General features: G+C 43.9%; 1 protein-coding gene across 1 annotated transcript in view; it reads left to right on the forward strand.

The window, feature by feature from the left end:
• Nucleotides 1–2,595: 2,595 nt before the first annotated feature.
• F13A1 (coagulation factor XIII A chain) overlaps nt 2,596–25,935 on the forward strand; it is a 59,881-nt gene continuing 36,541 nt past the window's right edge. The window contains exons 1-4 of the mRNA XM_033064796.1: nt 2,596–2,627; nt 3,555–3,708; nt 9,289–9,477; nt 20,868–21,119. Coding sequence (XP_032920687.1) covers nt 3,561–3,708; nt 9,289–9,477; nt 20,868–21,119 — 589 coding nt within the window. The 5' untranslated portion in view covers nt 2,596–2,627; nt 3,555–3,560. The remainder of the gene's footprint in view (nt 2,628–3,554; nt 3,709–9,288; nt 9,478–20,867; nt 21,120–25,935) is intronic.

Here is a 25,935-nt window from a genome sequence, read left to right on the forward strand (position 1 = left end):
GGACTGTCCATCATCCCAAGTCTATTGCTGTGGGAAGAGTGCCTGTGACTGCTAAGGTCTTTGGCAAAGGCCACGAGCATCTGAAGGTTGCTCTGAGAAATGGATATGGGCTCACAGTTCCCCACAGGGTGCTGTGCAGAAGAGAGCACTCTTCCACCGGTCATCCCAGTGCATCATTCATTAAACATAATGCCCTACAGGAAAATCAGGGGTTTGTGTTTTCCGTACCCCCTCCTGCATCAGCCCTGACGTCAGTAGTTTGGAACCACTGAAGTTAAATTAAGGCCAGTGCAGTCTAATAGGCAAGGGATAGCAAATGCTGAGAAGTCAAGGTAATGAGAAAATACCTGCCATCTGGAACTGTCATAAGCATGAATTTACATCTCTCCCCACAAAATAAATAAATCACAGCCTGCAAAACATTACTCTCCCTGGATACAAAGTCTCCCTCCTGCCACTACCACCAAAAATGTTGGCCTCCCCACTATCTGCGTGGTCGGTGGCTTCTGCCAAAAGCCCCAGGGTGCCGTGCCTGGGCGTGGGGAGACATCTGGAACCGCTGCCTGCCCAGGCGCGATGGCTGAGCGGGATCTGTTCTGCTGCATCCGCTCGCTCCAGTCCCTACTCTGACGGAAAGATTTCCTCCTGGCTCTGACAGCACTGCAGCCACTTGGGGAAGCACATGACTTCCTTGGGAGACGGTGTTTCTTATTTGTGTTGCAGGCCTCCAGCAGGCATGGCACCGAGGCAATATTTATATCAGTTTTTGTAACATCATCACAGCAGCTGCAATTTTGGGAACTGAAGTGCTGGCTGGAAGTGGGAGAGACAGGCACAAAGCACAACGTGCCACATAGAAATGTGGATGCAAGCAGGGAAAAAAAAAGAAAAAAGAAAAAAAAGAAAATAAAAGAAAATTGGCATCCAGCCTCCTCCCCCAGAAAGCTCATTGTGTTCCTGGGTGCCAAGGGTGCTGCTTGCCCTCCAGATGGTTTCACACAGGGCCCATCTGTGTGAAAGTGAGTCAATGGTAATTGCAGCTCAGGATGCATGTGATGGGATCAAATCTGTCCCCTCAGGGTGCTTGCACTCCTGGAGAAGCAGGACTGGGGAAGGGGAGTCCTCAAGCCAGTCCTCCAGGTGACTTTCTGTGCTGCAGGCCAAACAGTGTTCAGCAGTTTTCTCATACCTTTCACCTGTGAGAAAGCATAGTGCAACACTTGTGTGCAGGTATCCAGGCTGCCCCCAAAACTGCTGCAGCCCCAAGCTGTGCCTTGGCAATCAGCCCTAGCAAGCTCCTTATCCCACCTACAATGCCATGCTGGTGCAGCCATGGTGTTCCCAGGTGTCCAGCTTGGATCTTTGACCCACACTCTGCATGTGTCCTGACCTCTTGCTATCTTGCTGTGGCTGGGAAATCCCCAGGGAGGTAGGATATATTGTGGACGGTTTACTTGCTGCTTCCCATTATAGTTATGTGACCCAATTCTCTCATTTTCTGCCCTCTGGCTTGATTTCAGTGGTGTTTTGCCAGTGGAGGTTTGAGGTTTCTCTGGTGCTATGGAGCTGGGAGTCATAGCTGCCTGAAAAACAGTAGAGTTGTCTTCACTGTGTCTCCTTGTTCCTTCATCTGCCCTGCAGCAGAGGCAAGTGCGTGCCCTTGGTGGGTGCCACGTGTGTAAGAGAGGCTCTCCCCTGACCATGCATGCTCTCAGGACGTGGTTTCTACCTCTGCTACCAAACAGCAGCAGCTGGCAGATCGTAGGCCTGAATCCTTCCCTGTCCATTGCTATTTCTCCATGTAGCTCCACTGGCCTGTGGAGTTATGTCTGACAGAGGAGGTGTCACACAGTCTCCAGTTACCTTAGAGCTTGATTAAACTCTTGAAGAGAGTTGACACGAAGCAAAAAAAAAACTCCCAAAAGGTGCAGCCCCAGACCTGTCAGGTGATGCACATTTTATCATGGGCAAGAGCTGAAGGTCATTTGACCCAAATATAGCTGTGTGGTGCAAAACACCTTCATTGTCCTGGACAGCATAAGGTCTCTAGAAAAAGCTGGGCTGCTAATGAGCTCTCTGTGTTCATGTGTCCTGCAGTCCTCTGAACGGACTGCTGTGAGGACCAAGCAGGGAAACCATCTCTGTGTCTGCCTGGGAGGACTCCTGAAAACTGGCACCTGAAGCTGCATCACAGGCTTCCTGAGGCAGAGACACCATCAAAGACTGGTGACATGGTAAGCATGGCTTCTTGGACTATGTGCCTCAGAAAATCCCCTCCAGTCTCCCATTTCATACGCTCTTGCACCATAAGCACTCCTACTTTGTCTCAAAAAGAAATGCTCAAGTTGTTTCCTTAGCACAAACACCCCGAAATGTTCCTGGTGAGCAGAGCTGGGGTAAGAAAGGCAGGGAGGGGAAGGAGGAAGAAAAGACATCCCAGCTGTGGTGACAGATCCTCTGAGGTGGTGTGGGGAGGGCTTGACAACCCCTTTAGAATTGTCCTATTGCAACAGGAAGGAGGAGGATACACAGAGGTTACTTAAAAGCCCCCAACTTTTTCCCTGCTTCTATTGCACTGCAGAAATTCTGCAAGGGACAAGGGAAAAAAAAGACTATCTGAAAAGAAGGTACCCTTGATAACTAAAAAACTTCCTTTTAGAGCTTTCTTCTATTAAATAGTTGCTACATTTTAAATTGCTGTTTTCAGGGGCCTTGGGAAGAAGTTTTCTTCTCAGTCATTAATATTTTCTTAGAAGGGTTGCATGGCTTTTTCACTGCTACATGCTTACACTGAAATAGATGTGAAAGCAGTTTTGAGTAGCTCAAAAAGAAGCCTCTGATCAGCCTACATCTAAGATTTCCCTTAAGGACATTAGTGGGAGAGAAATAAGTGGATAAGTGCTTTTTTCTTTTCCTTTTTTCCCCTTTACGCCCCTCTCTGTTCCCCCCTCCCCCTCCTTTTCTCAAAAGTGGATTGTCTGGGTGCAGGACTTAGTCCTGTAGATATTGGGTGTTTGTGTGCAGAGGGACAAAAATACAATTCTCCACTTATCATCCACAGACTGTTGTAGGCAGTAATATTTGGCTTGATTGCAGTATGACTTATAATGTCATTTTTATTAGAGAGAGGTAGTGTGCGATGCACTTTCTGAAAATATAATTTGCTATTTTGGATTCAATAATGTTTTTATGGAGGATGGGTGAGTGAAAGATTTTCTAGTTCTTTTACCTGAAACTTCCTAATGTTTTTAGTGGCCTTCTTCTCCTAGGCAAATACTTCTGTGTTAGACTTCCCTCTCCTTCTCCCGCCCCCTCCTTCTTCTCTTATTCATGTGTTTTGATGAACACAAAATGCCTTCCAATCCTTAGAGAGCTGTACTTATCATTAGACTGATGTTTTCTGCCTCTCAGGTTTTATTTATGTAAGTCTAAAAATGTGTAGCTCACTGGCACCCCACGTTGCTTTTGGCTTCTCCCATCTTGCACGTGCCATGCCAGCTCATGTTTGCTTTTTTCCTTGCACTCTTTCTTTCATGCTATTACAAATTTTTTAGTACAGGATGTCTGAAACAATGAGCACCAATGAGGAGAATAAACTTCCTTTGAATGGGAGAAGAGCCATCCCACCAAACTACTCCAATGACGAAGAAAATGAGGTTCCTGAGATGGAAGCTTTTGGATTGATACCTAGAGGATTTAATCCTAGAGGTATAGTGTACAATTAAGCCATAAATATATTGTTACATCTTCCATACTCCTAGCACAGGTCTGTGAACTATGTCCAAACCACTTTTTCCTTACATCTTTCCAATTCTGGTGTTCTTGCTGCACATGGGGAAAACTTGCTGAAACCACCTGTGTATATGGAAGTGTTAGCATGGGTTATGGGTAGGGAAAGTGAGGAGTAAAGAAGCAGAGTGACCAGTTATCAGCTTGAACTGTGGAATTGATTTTAAAAAGGCAAGAATGAGGTCTTCCAGTTTGGTCACAATCGCAGAGTCACTTTAAGAACCTACTGGCTTCAGGCATGGCTGTGGCACTGGAGTGAAGGGTCAGAAGGAGTCTGTTCTCTTAATGGCCTATCTCATTTATATGGCCTCAAACTGCCTGTGAAACTGCTGCAAAATGTTGTCTGGCAGGGAAAACTTTTGCTATATATGCTCAGCTCACTCACAAAAAAAAATAACATGAGACTAAAAGGAATACTCATATGATTTTTTATTCTCCTATGAAAAATGTTTCCATCATTTGGCTAGGGAAACAAAACAATATCATGGTAGAGAATAGACAAATCAAAGTATGTTCTCAGTGTCAGCTCTTTGGAGTCAACCAGAAATAAAAAAATATGTAAGCTCCGGTTTAAAAGAAAACAGGATTAGCTTCTGAATGACTCATTAATGAAAGGATGTTAAATTTTTTGCCTATTTGAATTGAACAGCAGAACTTGTTGAATGTGGCTACTCAGGGTAACTGGATGTAATACTACTTAATGCTCATAGGGGACTTTTCATGCAGAGTTGAAGGAGTGCTTAATAAATGTGGACAAGAATTAATTACTAAATTTCACACATTGGGAACCAGGCAAAGAGATTTTAAGTGACAAGTTGCAAAGCATTATTTCTGTAATCCTAATCATGTGCCTGAACCACACTCCCCTCCCCACACACCCCTCCCCACCCCCATCTTAATACAAATACATTTCTTTTAGAAGCATTTTTTTTTTAATGCCTGAGCAAACTAACTGGCATGTTAAGACTGCAGAAATTTTGCTTGAACCCATTCTGACAACCCTGTAGCTCTGGGGCAAGTGTGTGTGTTTAAATTGTCAAATGCAATGTAGTGCAGGTCCCAGCTAGACACTGTTTCAAACCCAACATGCTCACAGGAACTGGAGATGTATAACTGTGGGATACCTTAGAAGGAATGCAGCCTGTAGCTAAAGCCCACCAGTACCAAGTGAAAGATTCCTGTTGCTTTTTGATGTGCTTCACATCAGGCTCTGAATGAAGTGTGGTGCTTGTGGGCGGCAGCCTCCTGCTTTTCAGAAATGCAGTGGAAACTTAGGAATGTAGGGTCAAGTGAGTTGAAGCAGGAGCCCAACGTGTCCTTAAGGTGATGCAGTTGTTGAGAAGAACATCCCTTGACCTAAGCAAGAGTTTGTGTGGCCACTGAGTAAACCTGGTATGGGACTGGTGTGGCTGAAAAATAAATCTTTGAGTAACAACAAAACTGTTTCGTACATCTGGATCAGCTCTGTTGTGCAAATCTCTCCAATGCTTGTAGCAAAAATATACAAGGGGGGACCTGAAGGGTGACCTGAAGGGTCCCTGTAGGAACTGTAACAGCATTCCTGTTTTGCTGCACATCAGCTGTATTCTAAGCCTGTGGTCCCAGCTGATATAAGTGTGGTCATACTGGACATACTGTTTGGGGTAGGATGCTTTAGTCACCTGTCAGACCACATTAAAGGTTTATTGCCCCATGGAGCTCGATCTGACATTCAGGAGCTGAGCTTGCCCCGGGGCACTCTCAGTGTTGTGCTTGGGGGATAAAATGATTGTCCATGGGCAGAGCAGGAGCAGCAGAGTGCAATGGGGCTCTAGAGCTGTGAGCACATCCCGGCAGAGCTGCATGTGATACCTTCCCCTTCTCCTGCACACCCCTACGCTTCTGGGCTGTCCAGATTTTTCTGTAGTGGTTCCCAGATTTCGTTGCCATAACACACTGGAAAAAAGCATGCAAATGCTTTTAACTCGCTGTTACAACAGAGGTGTTTTCTAGCCTTTGGACACCTGATATAAACATCTAAACACCTGTGTCTTCACCTGTGTCAGACTGTAGTCAACACAGAGCCGTGCAGTGAGTGGAGGTGAGTGCACAGGTTGTCCAGAGAGTGACTGGATGTCAGTTCCATGGTGGTCTGTACCCTTCTCTCAGTTCCACTGACTGCATCACCAGCCATCAACTGGCCATAATAAGAAGTTACATACCAGGCTCACATCATTTAGATGCCTAAATTTAACTGAATTCTGCCCTTGATCTGTGCAGTGTAGGAGTCTACAGCTGAGCTAGTCACCCTCGTTTCCCTTGACAGCCAACAGAGAGAAACAGGCATTTTTAGGGTGTGATTCATTTGACCTATTTTAGCTACTACTCTGGGATGAGGTAAGACCCTGTGCTTGCCTGGCTCTCTGCTGACACCCACTTCTGCTCGGCTGAATCACAGCCGGGCCAGCGCTGCCAGGGCGGGCTGCGTCCCCAGCCCGGGCAGTGGGCTCCCTGCTGCTGCTGCTGCTGGAGCTACCTTGCCTGCGGGACGAGATGCTCATCAGGGGCACGCAGCGCTTCTCCAGCAAGAAGCCTGTGTGCCCGGGAACATCCCTGTGCCGTGCCTGCCCCCGGCTCATCCTGGCCAGCTCATCTCACCACAGCGTGTCGTGCGTGGGCTCGGTGGGAGGACACAGCATCCCACTGCCCTTGGCAGAGTCCGGTAACTCGCCAGGCATTTGTGCTTCCCCTGCTAGCGGAGCGATGGGCACTTCTTTTGGAAATTCACGCTATTTTTTGTAGTAATTCAAAGCCCTTCCTCTCTGGTTGTCTGAGGAAACCTGATGTTTGAAGGCTATTCTTTTTATTTAAAAAACTGCTCAACCTTGTGTTCATTTATTTCCCTGCAAGCTTACACAAGTTTTAAGAAGGCATCACACTGTTGCCTCTCATGCAGCAAACCTGCTTGCACTGGACAAAAGACCAGGCTCCATGCAAACCCTCGAGTGGACCTGACTTCAAAGGAGGTCTCGATTGCCCATCTGTCACTCACAGATGAGCATCGCCTGGAGCTTTCCTTTGGATCACACCCTGGTGCTGGTCTTAGCACATCCCATTACCCTGCTCACGTTTTGCTCTTTGTAATTACCATTACTGTAATTAGCACAGGCTCAGCCATGGGTTATCTTCACCTGGCAAGCTTAACGTACGTTTTAACAATGAGACCAAAGATGAAATGTGGTTTTTGCAGGTGTGTATGCCTGTGTTCTGACAGGAGCTGTGTAAAGTCCTGTGATAAAACGAAGCAAATGCTGAACTGAAAGCCCAGGGTGGCTGAGCTTTGCAGTTCCTTCAATGGGCTAACATGCAGAGGAAGGGTGAGGTCACTGTTGCCTTTTATTGCAAAACAGGAGATGAAAATAAAACAAGTCCTCAGCTCTGTTTTTATGCCTCCTTAGAATGAGGGAGGAAGCTGAGCCAGTTTGTTATTGATAGCTTCACTCCTCTCAGAACCCCAAAATACACAGCTTTTACATGTAGTGCTTTCAGCCCAGGTGGGTTTGAAAGATATAAGAGGAGAGATGCTCCCCTGTCCCTGCTTTATCCCTGCACATTCCTGCCTCGTGTAATTCAATTGTGAGTTTTGTCAGCAATTTTGAGAGAGCATTGGTAAATTGTGCAGAGAGGGAGGTGAAGACATGCCCTGCTTCACAGAGGAGCAATGAGAATGATTTCTGAGCAAAATGTTTCATACAGACATCTCTGTAACTTCAGCCAGTGCTAAAGTCAGTGGGTTTTACAGAAGTTACTCCAGAAACTTGGTGAATTGAGCAGAGAATAACAATAATGTTGTCATGGGACTTTAAGCCTCAGAATTGAACAGAGTATTCTAGCTTTTTTGCAGATTAGGGTTAGCAGGAGGCAGATGGATTTGGGTTCAGTTATGCAGGGCTTTTCCATGAAAGGTTCCTTATCATGCTGTGTCCTCAGGCATATTCCTTTCCTTCTGTTTCTTAGAGAAAACAGATAGGGATCTGAGGGATGATGCAAACAGGAGTGGAACCTATTCACATTGCCATTACTCCTCTGTCTCCCATTAGCTGTTGCCCAGAGCCCATGCTGGAGCAGAAGGACCATGCTGCCCATGCTTCCCATCCAGGGAAGGTGCTGCCTGCAGGGCTCTGCTGCTTGTCCAGTACTGACAAATTAAACAATTGTGCTGAGCTTCTGTGTAAGGGGCCACATTCAGCCCTCAGTGACTTGAATGTCCAACTCATTTACTGATCACATCATTCTTGCCCACAGTGTGCTTAGTAGAAGGCCAAATTAGCCACCATCACAAATACACACAGCTCCACCAGCTGCTGTAAATGTGCAGCTCCTTTTGCCAGGCATGAGTTTGGCTCTGTCACTCTAAGTATAAAATGCAGGAATTAGCTTGTTTCTAACTGTCAGCCCCTGGAAGACAAGCTGAGAGCTGCAAATCTAGGTTTACTCTGCTGTCTCTCTCCTGGTGGTGAGTAGTAATGGTCCTGCTCCGCCTGGCAGAGGTTTCATTATTATGTGCCTAAGCATGTAGGCGAAAGAGCAATGTCCAGTTCATTTTCATGTGGTTTCTCATAGTGTGAGGAGACTCCCGCTGTGCAGATTCATGGTGTGGTATAGTCATGTAGCTTATGGTGACTGCAAGTGCCTGTGGCTATCCCAGTGCCACCCCACACAGGTCATTTGCTGTACAAATTACTTCTAGTTTGCTATAACCCTTTAGACAGCCTAAATTTGAAGGGAGAAAGCTTTGCCTGTGCATGTTATGGATACCTACTGCTGCTTGCCTGTAGCTCTATGCTGTAATTATATGCTCTAATGTTATATTTAGTTTTCATAAGAAGACACTAATAGCAGTGGAGGTGTACAGAGAAGCTGAGACAAGACACATACAGTACACCCAAACCTTATCTAATACAGGCAATCCAAGCTCTCAGCTGAATGTAAGACCATTAACTGCCTCTCAGGCTCTTCAGCTCTCAGTACTGGTAGCATTTTGTAAACAACGTTAAGTGTCACAAAGCCCCTGTGAATTTGCATTTTACAAATGGGGGGCTGCAAGAAGGGAGACACGAAGCCCCAGCCATCAAAGTCCCACTGATTGCTCTGGAAAACTTGGGACAGCAAGATCCAGACTTGGGGAAAGCCAATGCTAATGTAAAGATGGGTCCAGACTCTCCTTGGGGGTCGTTCAACTTCCAACACCCAGCAACCTGCTCTTTCTGTGGTTGCTCCCACCATGCACTAGAAGCCTTTTAGCCTCTGTGAAAATGGCAGGTGGACATAGAAGTGTCTGTCCATAAGTCTCATCTCAGGCAGGAGCATGTAAGCCTCAGACAGATCCAGCATGTTCCTGTTGCATGGTGTTCCTTCCCTGGAGAAGGAGAGGACAGGGCCTGTAATGGTGTTGATACCAATACTGACATTTCAGCACACTGACTCCTTCCCCTTCTGCTCGTTTACATGTCTCTGCAGATTACCTGCGTGTTGTGGATATTTATATGTTCAAGGAGCCTCAAGAGATCAACAAGCAGGAGCACCACACTGACAAGTACTACAACCCCAAGCTGATTGTGCGCCGGGGACAGGCTTTCCAAATCCAGATTGACTTCAACCGACCCTACAAGCCAGAAACAGACCAGTTCTGGCTGGAGTTTTTGATGGGTAAGTGCCTGGCAAAGGCTGTGTCTTATCAGCAAAGCAATGGTCTCTCGTAAACAGGAAAACAGAACTTAATAGCTGGGTTTTTTCCTGTTATGATTGATAAAGCACAAAAACAGGCTTAGCCATGGGCAAGGAAGTGTTTTTCTAAATAGGATTTGAATCCTTTCTTGAGAAAATCAGCAGAATTTTATGTGAGAGAAGAAGGAGCAAATCTGGGGGTTTCTGTTTCGTAAGAAGCGGTACTTTTTTGAGCTTTCAGAGTTATATCTGGTTAATGCTGTATGGCAATGCTGAAAGGTAGGTGGAACAGGAAACCTCTTTTGTTAGTGTTTAGGAGTTAGGGAGGAGGAGTCTGTTGTTTGAGGTAGGAGAGGTGACTGTATGAACTGAGATAGCAAAATATTGATTGCATAAAGAGGGGAAGTTACACCAGATGGAAGAATCTTGCACCCTTTCAGCCTGCATTTACAAACAACTTAGCGGCAAGAGATAAAGTTCAGCAACTGTAATTTTGGACCAGAAACAGAATCATAGAATCATAGAATCACTAAGGTTATAAAAGACCTCTAAGATCATTGAGTCTACATGTTAGCCTAGCATTGCCATGTTTACTACAGACCCACCACTATGTGATTCCACCACTTCCCTGGCAGCCTGTTCCAATGCATGGTTACCCTTTCAGTGAAGATTTTCCCCAATATCCAATCTAAACGTCCCCTGGCACAATTTGAGGTTATTTCCTCCTGTTCTATTGCTTGTCACTTGGGAGAAGAGACCCCTCCTTGCTACAGCCACCTTTCAGGCAGCTGTAGAGAGTGATTAGGTCTCCCCTGAGCCTCCTTTTCTCCAGGCTAAACACCCCCAGCTTCCTCAGCCCCTCCTCACAGAACTTGTGCTGCATACCCTTCTCCAGCTCTGCTGCCCTTCTCTGGACAGGCTCCAGCACCTCAATGTCTTTGCTGTAGTGAGTGGTCCAGAACTGGACATGGGATTTGAGGTGTGGCTTCACCAGTGCTGAGAGACTTAGGACAACGTCAGAGACTTTCTTGATTTATTGCTGAAAGAGGAGAGCTTTTTTGCTCACTGGGAAGTCTTCAGAAGCCCAGGTCCTAAGGTATCTGTTGATTCACTGAAGGCACAGGACTACAGAAAGGTATAACCTCACTAGAAAAGGAGAGAAGCAAAAGGGTTTCCCGCTATGATCCAAAGATGGCCCCACCAAATTCTGGTCCCTACAACACAACTCTGGGAAACACCCAGCTTCATCTAGATTGATTTGGGAGCTTCTGTGTTAAGACATCAATGTTCCCCTTGTGAAGTCTTTAAAGTAAGTTATAATTGATGTTTTAATTTACTTTGCTGTGACATGCAGATTTGAAATTTGCAACACTGAGTCTTTTCCATCATTGAATTATGATGATGTGGACATTTATTAGATTTGTTGCCTTCTAAAGCTAGATGGGCATTTATCTCTTAAACATATGTGCAGTGAAAATATTACTGTCTGCACATTTTTTTTCTTGGGTCTCTTCTTTCTAATTTAAATTAGGGTTGGGAGGCATGTTATGACAGTCCAGTGAATGATTGGCTGAACAGCCACAAGTGCCTTTAAAAATTTAATATGCATAAATATCATTAGTTCTTTTGGGATTTAATTAAATTCAAGATTGTTCCCTTAATCTTTATATGGTTAAAACAAACAGCTGCATTAAGAAGATGTGGAAAATGGAACATTTGTTTTTTATTGCACTCCGTGCAATTTGCATTTGTTTTAATCAGATATTCCATATTGGAAAAAGAAAATTAACACTTCTTTTGACATTGCACAATCCACTTAAGAGAACATATTCACTTATTTTTCTGTTACTCTTTCCTAACACATCCATCCATGTTTTGTACCTTGAACTTCTAAGTATGGATAGAAATACTCTCATATTCAGCTATGGTAGGAATGGGGTTAATACAGCCTGAACCAGGCAAGTCTCTGCAATAAACACAGCTCTGAATGATTCCTTTGGAGCTAGCCCTGGGTGCACGGTGGAATACCCCTCCCTCTTCTTCACTGTTGCTGTCCTTCCAGTGAGATGGGATGGGTGTCCATGAGTGGTGACTGACAACTGGCTGCAGATACAAGATAGTGTTCAATATTATTGTTCAATGCTATTGTCCTCCCCTGCTTTTTCTTTGCTTCTGTGAGCACCACTGCCCTCTTGCTGCAAGGACTTTAGCTCACAGAGATTCAGCTGGGAGGTGTTCAAGCTCCCCTACTGGGAACTGGTCAACACTCAGCACTCTGCAAATGTTTCTCTCTGTGAACATGTGGTGAGCAGGCAGTGTATTTGTTCTCAGAGGCTAGCAATGGGAAACAAAACAAAAACAGTCCACAGCAGAGAAAGAAAATTCAGAAATTATATGCTTGACTCTTGCTACTTCTCCTTTTAGAATCAAGTCCAATGTTTAATGCTGGGAAGAAAGGAAATTTACTTAGGAAAGACTGCTGAATGTCTCAGTGCTGTACTCTCAAACCTTTTGTCACAGGGAGATGTGACCATTTCCATCCAGTTTTTTCCAGTTTGTCTTCCTGAAGAGCTGGTTCTCACCTCTCATGCTGCCTGAACAGCAGAACTCGGTCCAAAAGCTCTTGCCCAGGCTGCTTGTGAGCAAGGGAGAGAGGCAGGCACCTCCAAGCAGAGTTTAACCCTGTTGTCTTAAAGTGTAATGAACTCTCTTCTGGATTTTTTTTCTTCCTCTATTGACTCTCTCTCATTGACCAGACTCTGACTTTAAGAACACTGAAGGCAGGGAAGGTGAATCCTGCCCTTTGGTACTGTCAGGCAGAAGCTCTCCCTAGGGAGTGGCTCAGACAACAGCCCTGCAGCAGAGGCAGCTTGAGCTCAGAGAAACTTTTTGTGCTGAAAGGAGTATACCTCCTAGGAATGTGCTGAGTTTGGGAGATTAAAGTGATGGACATACAGAAATATTGGCAGGCTGTTGTAAGATGACCTTTCCAAGGAGCACTCTATGTGCCTGAGCAGTAGATTTCAAATGGTTCAGAAGAACTGTTGAACAGAATATCCTAGGTTGGAGGGGCCTCTGGAGGTCTCATCTCTAGCCCTTGGTTAGAAAAAACAAAAGCAGGTCCAGCTTCTCCAGCATCTCTGGGTCTTTCCCTACGAGTAGATTTTGAGTATCTCCATGAGCGTGGATATTTCCCAAACAATGTGGACCAGGATATCCTGAACTGCAGAATATTTTGAGTGATTCAAGGTTCTATTCGCATAAAGTACAAAGTTACTCTACAGGGATGGCTGTCTTGGCTTACAGGGAATTCAGCTGGAATTGGGAAAATTTGAAGTCTCCTTTTGCAGCCCTGTGCCTGCAGTGGGGGCTGTTTATACACCAGTGCCTATGAAGCTATTCAGAAGTTATTAGTTCCCAGCCCTGAAAAAGTTCCCAAAGTTGACATTAATCCATCACAGAATTTTTATCCATTAAAGACTAATTTTGATCCTGAAAAATGTGACAATTGTAATGGATTAATCCTGTGGTGTGCACAGAACTTTCTATTTCCATTATTCCCTAAAATTTACTTTCCTTTCTCTTTTCTTTTTCACTCCTATTTTTTCTTCTTTTGCATCATTAAAAAGATGATTAATGAAGCAAGTAAAGCAAGTAGAGACTGCTTAATCCTTCTAATTGATAATGAATCAAGGGTACCTGGGACAAATATTTCTCCTCTCATGTGAAACCAGATCTGAAACACTCAGAAAACAACTTTTAACTACAATCCTTTTTAATCCACAGTCCATTTAAATGCCAATTTCAGAGAATTCATGGGTCAAATTGTATTTTGAAATGTATATATGCATGTAAACATATATATTTTTTATATATCTGTGTATATATATGAATATATAAATAATTCACCCCAATATCTTGAAAGTCACTTTTAAAGACATTCTTCTGTGATAGTTTCTTATGACTGAAGTAGTTCTTGCTTTAACAGGCTGTTTTCTGTAGAGTTATCCCTGATGAAATTGACTGAAATGCTAACATGTGAATTAGTATAATTTAGTTTTGCACATAATCCTTCATTAAATTAGGGCCATAGTTGCCTGCCAAAGTATGGAACACAATGAATGTGCCAAAAAATCCACATGGAAAAAATCCACTTATAAAGACTAATTAGATGTAATTCCAGTTCTTGTGCTGGACTTCAGCCCTGGTGCAGTACCTATGGTTTGAGAGCTGCTCCTTCACCACATATGTCCTTCATTTCTGCCTATTTCCTGGCTTTTACAAGAGGAAAGGTGAGCATCACCACTTTGGTAATACTTGTTACATTGGTCTGGGGTTGTGATGAAAAAGCCACAAGAGAAGTGCAGATGCTGTGCTTTCATCTAGTTCCCCACAGTGGAATTAATTCCAGTTTGTTTGGCATCTCATTGAACCCAGAGGAGCTAATGGACTCCTTCACTCAATCTGTCCTGACTCCTGCCTTTATGGTGATGAGAATATTTTGTGTTTCTCTTCATTTTCCACAATGCAAGGCTTAGCCTGGCCAAGCACAGCTCCCACACCTGGGACAGTCAGTTTGGTGTGAGTGCTGCAAAGTTTCCACTGGCACTGCTGCACTGGCAGGGATTTCTCTGAAAAGCAGATGTATGATGAGATGAGCTTATACAGCCTTCAGTCTTGCTTTTAGTAGTAGTTTCCAGTACATGATTGTAAATCCTTGAGGGGTTGATGAGTTTATATGGTGCATCCTGACTCTAATGATGTATTTCCCCACATCCCCATAAATTGCTGTCTATTTGTGTTTTCCTTAAATGGCTTCATAAATCCATTTCTATTGGTCTAGCCCTAAATGTTATTATGAACGTTTTATTCATTGACGTACTTCTGGAACGACCAATAAATGCCAGTCCCCCAGGCTACTGTCACCTTTCCACATGTGTGAGTGTGGACACCCACACACCTGTCCATATGCTCTCCTCAGGCCTCTATAAAGTATTGGTTTCTGGTCTGAAATCAGAGGAGAGACTTACTGCTCCTTTTTCCACAGTCTTCCCAAGCCAGTTCCAGAGGGGTAGTTATAAACACCTCAAAGAAGCTAAGAGCATAAAGATGTTAGAGCCAATCCTGTATCACTTATTTAGGTGACACCAAATTCCCACTTATAGTCAGAGGGATATCTGAGTTCAACTAGATAACCAGAGGTCCAGTTCAGGATACACACACCAGAATCAATCAAGCTTTTCATGCTGTCCTACAGTGTCCATGGCCTTTCCCCATTTTCACAGCAGAGCTGGGCCAGCAATGACTCCAGGATTATTGAGATTTTGATGACTTTGTCAGACAGTAATTCTGCCTTTGTGGGCAGTATTGCTGTCCCCTGTCCTCCTCAGGAGCTCTGGGGCTGGGCAGGTTGTAGCCAACAGAGGTGCTGGAATATGAGATGTCCCCCAGCACTAGGGATCGGATGTCGAGCTGCATTCCAACTCTGGGTAAAAGTTGCTTTTTGGAAAACTTTGGATCTTCATATTTTAGGAGGTTTCTTGGCTCTATCGAGAGAACTGATTGGTCTAGAGGACACACACAGTGTTGGTAGGTAACTTGGCACTGTGAGTTTATTAGATCCTTGTTTCACAAAAAAGTACAAAAAATTGAGCAGAGATACAGAAACACCTGATAGTCTAAACTTGGAGTCTCATTTTGTGGCAGAAAAAATAATTTATTAGCAGCAGAACATATTTCGTAAAGATTGACTCCCAGCTGACAAGAGACCTATTTGCCAGCTTTTAGCAAAAAACAAACCTTTTGATTTTCTGAACAAAGGCATTTGGGTATGTTTTTTTCCTTCCCTTTGGAATTCCCAGCTGGGCCCAGAGGAGTAGAGAGGAGGGAGTCTCTTGAGGTGGTCTATGAATGCAGTATTTCATGCAAAGCAATCTTTATGAGGCTGACTTTTGCACTGCTGCAGCAGCATCAAGTGACACACAAAATCTGGCTGTATCTTTTAGTTGTTTTACTAGCTAAGGTGTGTGGCTCTGATGTGTGTTTTACAATTGTAAAGTGCTGGAAACATTCACAGAGTGGCCAGATGTTAAGGATTCATAACTGGAGCCATGAGCAAAACCTTTTCAAGATATTTGCATTTACTACATTTCCAAGTTTGTATGTAGCACTTCTGAATTTGAGGGTGCGAGGGACCCATATGAGATGTTAGTGATTTAGATATTACTGCTTTTAACAAAAAATTGTTTCTTCTTGATTATTTTGATTGTTTGGAATTTTATTGGAGCACCTCTCCTGTTTCTTTCTAATTTGTTTTACCCTGTGTTTCATGTCACAAATCCCATATGCTAACATCCATCTCCAAGGCTGTTTGCTATCAAAAGGCTTAGCTCTGCTACACTCTGTACTGGTGACTTCCAGCTCAAACTTATTTATTAACACATCACAATTATTATACTTCCGTGATGGTGTCGAAATAGATTTTTTGCGCTTTATATGAAAGAGTGTATCTAGATAAAACAAATGAACTTTTAGAAAAACTGTTAATTATTGTGTGTAATATATATTCCAAAGGGAGACAGATCACTTGACTCCTTGAAAAGCCAATCTTCCAAGGACGATTCCTAAAAAGACAAAGACTACTGAGATACAACTTTGTTCACCTCCTTCTCTTCTGAGGGATCCTACTTCCATCAGGAAGGAAACGTCCTGTGAAGCTCACTAGATTTCTGATCTCTGTGCTACCAAACCTTTCCTCCTTGCTGCTGGAAGTAAAGCTCAGTTTTGTAGGACTTATCGAAGAGCACCTTCTGGTCGCTCCAGAGTCTGTGCCAACAGCACAGCACTAATTCAGCTGTGGCATTTATGAGCTGTTTAATGTGCGCACACACACACAGGCACACACACACACAGTAGTGTCCATGTCCACTGGGGATCAAGGGGAAAACTAAACTACATGTAGCCAGGAGCTTCCAGGGACAGGATAGAGAAGGAGAAGAAGGAGAATAGTCCAAGTAAGCCCTGGTTCCTCTTAGTCATCTGTAAAGAGCAGCAGCAGAATTGGATAACTGGAGGAGGACCCTTCATATTTTGACAGCTGAACTCACTGTACCTATCTCTCACCCTCTCTCTGTTGCTGTAAATCTCTCTGGGCTGTGGCAGTTTTATCCAGAATTTAACACAGCTTGCCTTTGTGCCTGATGGGCCCAGATGTGACATGCTAGGGAGGAAAGGCATATGTTGAAAATAACTCACTTTGAATGCATGTGTGTGGCCACAGTTCTGTGGTTTAGATGGCTTATTATTTTGCTGCTACATAAATATTTTGGCAAGCTTGAAAAAATATTGCACTTTGCTCTTTGCCCCTGTAAAGTGTCTATAAAGTGTCTATATACGACAGGGGACATCCCATGCATGCCCACATCCGCACACGCTGTAGTCATGGTGCCTTTTGCCATGTAGATCTTTACTCTTTTTTTTTTTTTTTAAATTTATTTTATGAGTTCCTTTCATAAAAACAGCAGCTACTTTGCTCCTCTTTTCCTGGGCGCCTGGAAACCCCAAGAGGTGTAGAGTTGAGCTGAGCTGTAACTGAAGTGAGAAGGAGCTTTAGGACCCCAGCTTGGTTAGCTACAGAAACCAGGGTGGAATAAGAAAGGATAAGAATCAAAGGATTGCAGACCTGTGCACTGTGCATCACGGTAAATAGATTTGTTTGTGCCATTAAACATTCTGTACAAGGGAGGTTTCTGTAAAAAGTAATGTCTTCTGGCAGTGGCTCAGGACCTAGCACTGAAATGCAGGGGTTGGAGGCCTTAGAAAGGAGGACACTGTGAGTTCTCTCCTGTCCTCTCCTGCTTCAAAGGTAGGATGGTCAGCTGCTTCTATTCAGTACATGATATCTTTGAAGGAGCCTATAAAAAAATTCACCCATTGCAGGAATCACCAGACTTTCTGAGTTCACAGGCTGGATTTTCTCATTACCATGTGCTGCTAGACTGAGCAGACAGGGACATCCCAACAGCATGATGTCACACAACGATTTTGTCTGCCACAGAGCAATTGGTTGTGAAATGTCCTCGTGTGAGGGCCAGGGCCTCCTACACCCAAAGCAAACGTGAGCACTGGGGAGTGAGGCAACCACAAAGAACTGGCTGTTGAGCATGGTTTAGGCTGCCAGCTCCTGGAGCAAATCAGAGCCGGAGAGATCCTGAGCCAGCTAATGCTGCTGGCATAATGTCAGCACCCTCCTGTCAGCATAAAAAGGGTTTATCTTGTCTGCATGTCCCAGTCCTGACATGCACTCAAACTGCCTCCTGCCTCTCCGTGGGTTGGGTTAGCACCAGAGACCCTTCAGAGAGTGCTCTGCCAGGCATTCACAGGCTTTTGGTAATGAGTCTTTGGATAGTATTGAATCTTTTTCCTTAGAGACTCAGCCAGAGAATGAAATCACCACTGCATGTTACCCCTTCTGAGAAACGGCCAACATTGCATATATCCCAACTATGAGCCAAAGCTGGCTCTACTTTTCCACTGCAGCCAGAAATGTGTGCTCAAGATGTAGATAAAGGTCAAAAGGCCAAGCCATCCTGATGGGACTTCCCTACAAAGTTGATCAACATAGTACTGAGCCTATGCAAGAATTATTTGGCCAGCAACCTTAGCATGGAATGTCAAAGTTACTCAGCTCCACAAGTTCCTGACAGAAGTAAAAATTCCCTTACTCTTTCATTTACACCCCTTATTCTTTCATTTGCATTTTGTTTTGTTTGGTTTTTGATTTGGTTTGGTACTATTTCAGAAGATTAGGGAACCTGTCCTCTCTTTAAAGAAAACATTGGAAATTGCTCACTGTGCTCTTGAAGGCTCTGCCATCTTCCCAAACTTCCTTGTGGTTTCAGAATTTATGTAACCATTAGCAAGCACCAAATCATGAATGTCTGCCAGCAATAAACAATATTTTCTTGTATTTACAATTTCTAACATGTGCAAAGTATCCTGACTTCTAGGATTTCCATCCCTGGCAAATCTGCTATGTCTGCAGGGATGCAGAGCACCCCTGGTGCCCCAGAGCACTTTCTCCTCATGGATCAAGCTAATGCAGTGACCTCTTACTCTGCGGGACCAGCTGTGTGGGGCTCTGGACTGAAAGAACCTTGCATACTCCTCAACAGCAACTACAGCTGCTCCCTTGTAGAGCAAAAGGTGCATTATGGTGTCTAGTGGCTTTGCTTGTTTGGAAGGGAAAATGGGATTTTGAGTTTTCAGCAAAAGTGAGAATACCAGAGGCTTGGTACTATGCCAAGCCTGCTTATGAGGTGCCAGTGGCAGTGATCCCATAGGGATATCTTGAAAAGTTTTCATGGCCTCTTTGAGATCCTATCTGGTTCCTGTAAGCAGATTTTCTGGGAAGGGATTCTGCAGTCTTCCCATGTACACATGGCATACACAGACATGGTGGTGCAAAGTCACTGCCAGAGCACAACTTCTGTCCTCAGCAGGCTCCTACACCAACATGCAGCTTCCAGCAAAGACAAGGATATCAGTTCCTAACCATGTTAAAATAGTAATCTCTTTCCCCTCCCACCTTTCTGAAGGAGGTACAGGAGGTATTTTTAAAAGTAGCACTTGTTAACGGTTTTCAAGGATATCAGTTCAACTACTTGGTTTGCTTTGCTGCTTTGTTTGCGTGGACTGCTTTTTTTAGAAAAAGATTATGTCAAAACTAGAAGCAAAAAATCAACTGTAGAGGCAAGCTGGGTCATACACAGTTGCACTACAAAGAACAAGAATGTGTTCAGCTCCCAGATCTGTTACCTCTATAGGCTCTCCTCTTTACACTGACTTTCTTTTGATGGTTTATATTTGAAGTATCCAGTGCTCTATCTTCTAGTGTTTCCTATTGATTTGGCTCTCTTATTCTACTCCTTTATTCTTCTGTAGGTCTTTTCCTTCCATTGTGTTCTTCACTGATCTGAATCAGTTTCATGGGTTCCAGCATCCCTGGCCTGCAGGGTAAAGTGGGCTATTTATGTGCACTGAATATCTGCAAAATGGAAATTCATGTGCTCAGAATAATCTCTTGGATGAAGCACAGTAGCCCCAGATTTCTCAAAAACACAAATGTCATGGCAGCTTGCAAGTTTCAGATTTAAAGCTGAAGTTGTCCTTTCCCAAAATGTAGCAATGTTCAAATCTGTGATTATCTCTACATCGGTAGTATAAAAATAAGCAAGCAAGAAAATGAGTTTAATTTTGAAGTTCTTAAATAGTAGGAATGAAAAATATAGAAGTCTGTCCCTCCGTCTGCCATCATTGCTTTCCATTACCCTATTTTTGAATGAGAGATCTGACTTTCAGCCTAAAATATGAAATGAAGAGTAGATTTGAGAATGAGATAAGGAACTCATCCTTTTCACAAGTGTCTCTTCTGTCTGTGCTTCTGGTTGGCTTCCAGATTTATTTTGGCTCTACCTCAGTCTCAAGGGGTGGAGCCTCACACAACTTTGAATCCTGGCACTGTACATGTTTACATGTAGCCTATTCGTCTAGCTGTTTTTAGAGTTGGCAGAGTAAAATAAGCTCCTCTGGGGTGTGATTTGTCTTACTGTGAGGCAGACTCTCACGTGCGGTACTTTGGAGGCGTGTCATGCTTTGGGACCCATTTCTGGCAGAGAAAGTTTGGCAATTCAGCCCCAGTGTGGTGGTTTATATTCTGGGCATCCAGAATTGGTTCCCACTACGTCCCTGAGGAGTGGATGCTCAGTGGTAACCAAGCACTGGGTATCTACAAGTGGACTCGTTTGTGTTTCCTCCATTTGGGTGGACTTCATGAAAGAGCGCCTGGTCTCTGCTTGGCAGTGCAGTAGTGCAGAGAAGAACAGGGCTCTGCTCTGCTAAGGAGCCCCAAAGCTGATGTCTGTGCCCCAGGGTGGTGGGTGCATCTGAACTGGGGAAGGGGCTCTTGCCTAAAGTCCTAAACTTACCAACAGTGTTGTTGACACCAAGGCAAGAAGAAAGCTGGAGTGCAGCTTGCTGCACTAGGATAAACAATGGTGAGCAAGAAAAACCTGGACAGCCCCTTCTCATGCTGGCAGGTCTATCTATACTCCTGGCAGTGCTCAAGCCAGTGAGACTGGAGCTTGCTGGAGTGAGGTGGGTGCGGTGTGTGCAGCTGCCTGCAGGGGGCTGTTGAAGGTATTTGTGTGGCTGTGCTGACAAGTTACCCGGCCCTGTGAGGGGCAGTGAGAGAGTAGGTTATTTTTGCCCACTAAAACCTGCCCCTTGCATTGAAAATAAGACAAAAGGACAGAGGACTTCTAGAAAATTAAAAAACTGTCAAAGCAAGTGAACCTCTTCACTTCTCTTTCCAGGTCGCTACCCACAGCGAAATAAAGGCACCTACATCCCAATCCTAGTAGGCAATGTGCTTAAACCTGGTCAGTGGGGAGCAAAGATTATCCACAGGGAAAACAACTCCATTCGGCTGTCCATCATGTCCTCTACCACCTGCATCATTGGGAAGTTTCGCTTCTATGTTGCTGTCTTGACTCCCTATGGCATCCTTCGGACACGCAGGAATGCAGCGACTGACACTTACATCTTGTTCAATCCCTGGTGCCAGCGTAAGTACCTGGTCAAAACCTTACACTTTCTGCTGCTGCCTCTTCAGGTTTTAGGTGGGTTGGTCCTGGAATGGGAGCATGGTACCAAGGAGGTTGGAGACATGTCAGTTTGGGTCTGGAAAATTTACAGTAACTCTGCCAAAAGTCAAGTATTTCAGGGTGGGGAAAAGCCCTGTGTGAGCAGGACTCCATGCTGGAAACCAATGCCTTTGTTTCATCTAAACTCTGTCGTTTTATGAGGCTAAGCCTGTGTTTGCCAGTTCAGGCTCCAATTCTCATAGTAAACATACCCCAAGGCTTTACTCGAACTGAGAGTCTCCAGTGCCTGTGTGTGCCTTAAACAAGTCAATATGGGCACACTTTTTCCAGGATTTGGTGTGGGGCAGGATGTACTCAGTTGACTTATATTGCTAATTGCCACATTTGGGACTGAACATCTGCAGTCAAAATGTTGCAGGAATTCAATGGGAGCTGCTGTTCCTGCGCAGGTTGAGTGGAGTTAGCTTGCTGTGGCATCACTAGTGGTGCCTTCCTGCTGCTACATGACATTTGCCCTTATAACTTCCCCTTTAGTGGTGACTAATTAGCAACGGTGCCCTCTCTGAGGAACAAAACATTTTGCAAATGAGCCTTTTTAAATAATACAGTGGGTTGAAGAAAAAATTTAATTTTTTAAAAAATCTCCCAGCATCCTTGGAAGAAATCAGGCTTTATGCTGTCAGGGTTGTATTTTACCCAATGAACTCTGTGTCTGGCTTTCAGGAGAGGGCAAGGAGGACCAGAGAGGTTTGACTCAGCCTTCTGACAGGCTGTAGCACTGTAGCACAGTTTCCAACACTTGCCAGGCTCCAAGTCACATGTATTGCAGTATATTTAGGTCACCAGCTAACTTCAATATTCTCCTTCTACCCTTCCTTCATCTTTCCATTTTTTAACCACAGTATTTGCATCAAATAATCCTCTACCAAACAAGGGCCCTCCTACCAAGTGACAAGTAAGTTTAACATTATTAGTGGAGCCCATTATTCAGCTGCACTACTGTCAGTACATGGAATGATTTGTGCTGGATTCATTACTTGCCCCTAGTCCGAGGGGATATAAGCAATGATTAGCTTATGCATTATTTAAGAAGATATAGATTAATGCTGAATAAAGAGGAGTTAGTTAAGTGGGAATAGGAGAGAAGGGCAGGGCCTTTGGCCCTGCCACACCGTGAGATACTTCTGAAAGCAGTGTAAGGTACCTCAGAGCAGTTTGTTCTGGAGGGTGTGCAACAGAAAGAAGGGGAACATTGCCAAAGCTATGACCCACTGTGACCAGACAAAACTTTTCAAGGTTTGTTTTGGCATCTTCACACTCACAACTTCAGCCAGGGAGGTGCAATTCTCGACTTAAAGGTAGAGCACTACTTGGTTTTAGCCCTGAGTATTGTAACAGCCTGAACAGTGACGTTGCAGTGCTCAGCACATCTTTGGAAAGGGATAAACCCTAAGGAAAAGCTTCTTAAATTGCCCCAGTTTGCCTCATGATTGATTAGCAAAGAAACAGCCAGGGCTGCATGCAGTCCTAATGCAGGGACAAGATGTGATGTGGGGGGGTTGCCTACCCCACTGTGGTGTGACTGGGACCACACAAGCTGATGTGAGGTGTGAGTCAGAGGGAAAAGGAAAAATCGATCCCTACTTCACACCTCCTTGCCCAGCAACTCTACGTGCAGACAGATGCACCATTATTCATGCTGTATGGACATTTTGCTCTCTTGTGTTCTCCCTCCCTCACACCTGAGCTGAATGAGTCCCAAAGGCAGCAAGATTAAAACCACAACATGGGAGTAAACCCAAACAGCGTTAGACATGCAGCAATTGCCTCCTGTGGCAGGCATCAGCAAGGCTGATGGAAAAAGTCTCCCTTAGGAAAGCAAAAAAAGAGTCTCTGGGCAGCAAGGACATGTTGTGTGACCCCAGATCCAGGGCAGGCAATTTGGGGGCCACATTTTCCTCTGCAGCTTATGTTTTCAGGTATGTCTCAATGGCTTCAGGTCTTGTCCCTTGCTGACTATGGCAGTTTTCATTTCCTGCTTGTTTCATTTGGATTTGGATATATCCTCATTTTTTGTTCCTCTTTTACTGCAAGGTAGTTTGGGCTAATTGGTTCCTATATCTGTCTTTCCCTGCTTTCCTCATTTTAGAAAATCAAGGACTGTTTCTTCATGCTTTATCCCTTGGCTGGAAAAGATTTTTCAGTGGAATGACAAAAGGGTAGAAAAACTGAAGCAGTTAGAGTGCAGAGAAAACAATAGTTTGAAAATCTTCTAGACTTGTTTGCTGGGTTAATAACTAAGCAGAAAAGTCTGAGTGAAAAGCCTCATTAAAAAGAGAGAAGACTGATGCCAGGAATGAATGGGGATTGTTATAGCAGGGAACAGACTATGGGCTCTAGTGCCTGGTGCAGCTTTCCAACTCATCATTTTGGAGGAACATCAATATGTCAGTATGAGCTCTTTTTTTCAGACATTTGTGCCCTTTCTTATTACTCCTTTTCTCACTATAGTTCAGTTTTGACATATTTTCCCAGGCAGGGTTGGTTTTTTTTTCCCTGCTGCTTCAGAAGAAGTTTGAATACTTTACCAGTCAAGCTACAGAGTACTTTACTTCAAAAATCATCATACGCTTTTATATTTTTTAATCCCTTTAGCTACATTGAGGACTGATAGCCAAGAATACTTTAAAGATACTGGACTTGTTTCTCTAAAATTATATACACCAGCCCCAAACATCTGTGAGTTCACCTCACTAGTGGATTGAGATTTCAGTTACTCAGGTAAATTTTCATTACTTAATAAGCAAGGTAAAGTCTGTGAGGAGAGGCAGCATCCTTTCTACAGTCAGATGACATGGCTGGATAAAACAGATGTGTTTTTGGGCATGCAGAGCTTTCTTCAGTTTTGGAACAGAAGATACAAATGGCAAGTAGTTAAGGATAACTTCTTGGAATTTAACTAAACTCTTGGCAATATCAGACTACATGAAAGCAGAGTAGAACTCCTTTGATCTGGATACTGTGAGCTCTTTCCAAGAAGCTGTGAGCTCTTTCCAAGCAGGTGCAACTTTCTGCTGGGGAACATTAAGTGCTTATCAGGAAAAGACTTCGTGCTGACTTCTGTGACTCACAGGTGGAGGTGCATAGTGTAGCTGAGTAAGTTGCAGACCCTGTGCACTGAGGTGTGCATTTCGTTCACCAAAGCCTCATGCAAAATGGATTACATTTAAGAAATTTAGTATATTGTAACTTTTTTGAATCAGCTGCATATTTCTTCTGCTTGAATGTTCTAATACAGTTTGAGGATTAGTAACATGTGGCTGACTCTGTACTCGTCTCACATGTTACCAGACATCCAAATTTGGCCCAATAACATTTTCTTACTTTTATAGGTAAATCTTAAATTCAATTGTTTGTGTCATAGATTCCACATGGGGAAAATTCACACAGAGCTTCATCCTTCTGCCACATTAATGTAGGCAAGTACTAGCACTATTCAAGGCAGCATACTGATCTTGATCCTGAATAGAGTGTTTTTGTTGTAGATAATTGCATTAGAGCTCTTGCACCTCGGGGTTTGTCACAGCACTGTTCTCTTCCCAATATGAGCCCTGGGGGTTTTGTGGTTCCAGTGAGGCCCAGCCTTACATTCCTGGATTCCTGCAGGAGCATGTTGAAGGGAGGCTGGGAGCTCAGGGCAAGCCTGCTGCTTCCACTTCTACCTGTCTGCTGGTGCTGCTGTGCTCAGCTGCCACTGCCTGCATCAAGAAATGGCTTTTCCAGCACCACAGGGCTGCTGTGCTGGGGTTGGGGTCCCTCCATTCTGGGTAGAGTTCTCCTACGTTCATTCACTTTCCCAAATAGAAAGGGTTACTCTGCTCTCCTCATGTCTTTAGCAAGGGATTCCTCACCCACAGTGCTGTCTTCACATGAAATGTATTTTCACCTTACCCAGCTTCAAACAGAGCAGCATAGAAGCTAATTTGCTTCTTTGTAGCATTGCTGGTGTCTTAGTAAATTCCCAGGATAAAAGAAGTGAGTAAAAAAACCTCTGAACTGCTAGAGAAGAACAAACAAACCCAGCACACTTCTGTGGAATTCTTCTATTTGTCAGATGTGAGCCTCCACTTGCACAAAATAATTAGGAGTTGCATTATGTAGAGCATGCTTAGCATCAAAGTAGTCACAAATGCCTCATATTTTCTTCTAAACAGTCTCAAGGGCAATGAAAGCTGTCAAAAATCAAAGCAGCTGGCTTCCCTGTAAAACACAGAAGACCTTTTTACCTTATCAAAAACACAAATATTTAAAACAATCGACAGAGAACTTAATCAATTTTCATCTGATTTAGCAAAGATCATGCAGTCTCAAAATAACATAAGCATCTCAATTGATATCAGCAAGATCAATGTTGATATTTTTAATCCCCAAAAGCAAACAACAGCTGTCAAGAAGGCATATGCACGCACTTCACTGAATATGTAACTGCACAGAAAAAGGTGCGAATTCTCCTTCTTTAAATGAACTCTCTGTACTATTTGTACGGACAGACTTTAATAAAATCCAAAGCTCAGTGAGAGAATGCAGATAATCGTTCAGTGTGCAAATCAGGCAAATCCAGCCTAATGAAGCAGAGCCTACATGATCTGTAACATGTGAGATATTTTTAGTGGGATGCTATACAGAACTTCTTGGACCACAAAAAAGTAACAGTTTCATAAGTGTGAGAGTCCTTGCTTGCATAAGTGGCTGCAGACTTTTTATTCACTGTCAAGTT

This window comes from Catharus ustulatus, chromosome 1, assembly GCF_009819885.2.
Source record: "Catharus ustulatus isolate bCatUst1 chromosome 1, bCatUst1.pri.v2, whole genome shotgun sequence".
Classification (NCBI taxonomy): Eukaryota; Metazoa; Chordata; class Aves; order Passeriformes; family Turdidae; genus Catharus; species Catharus ustulatus.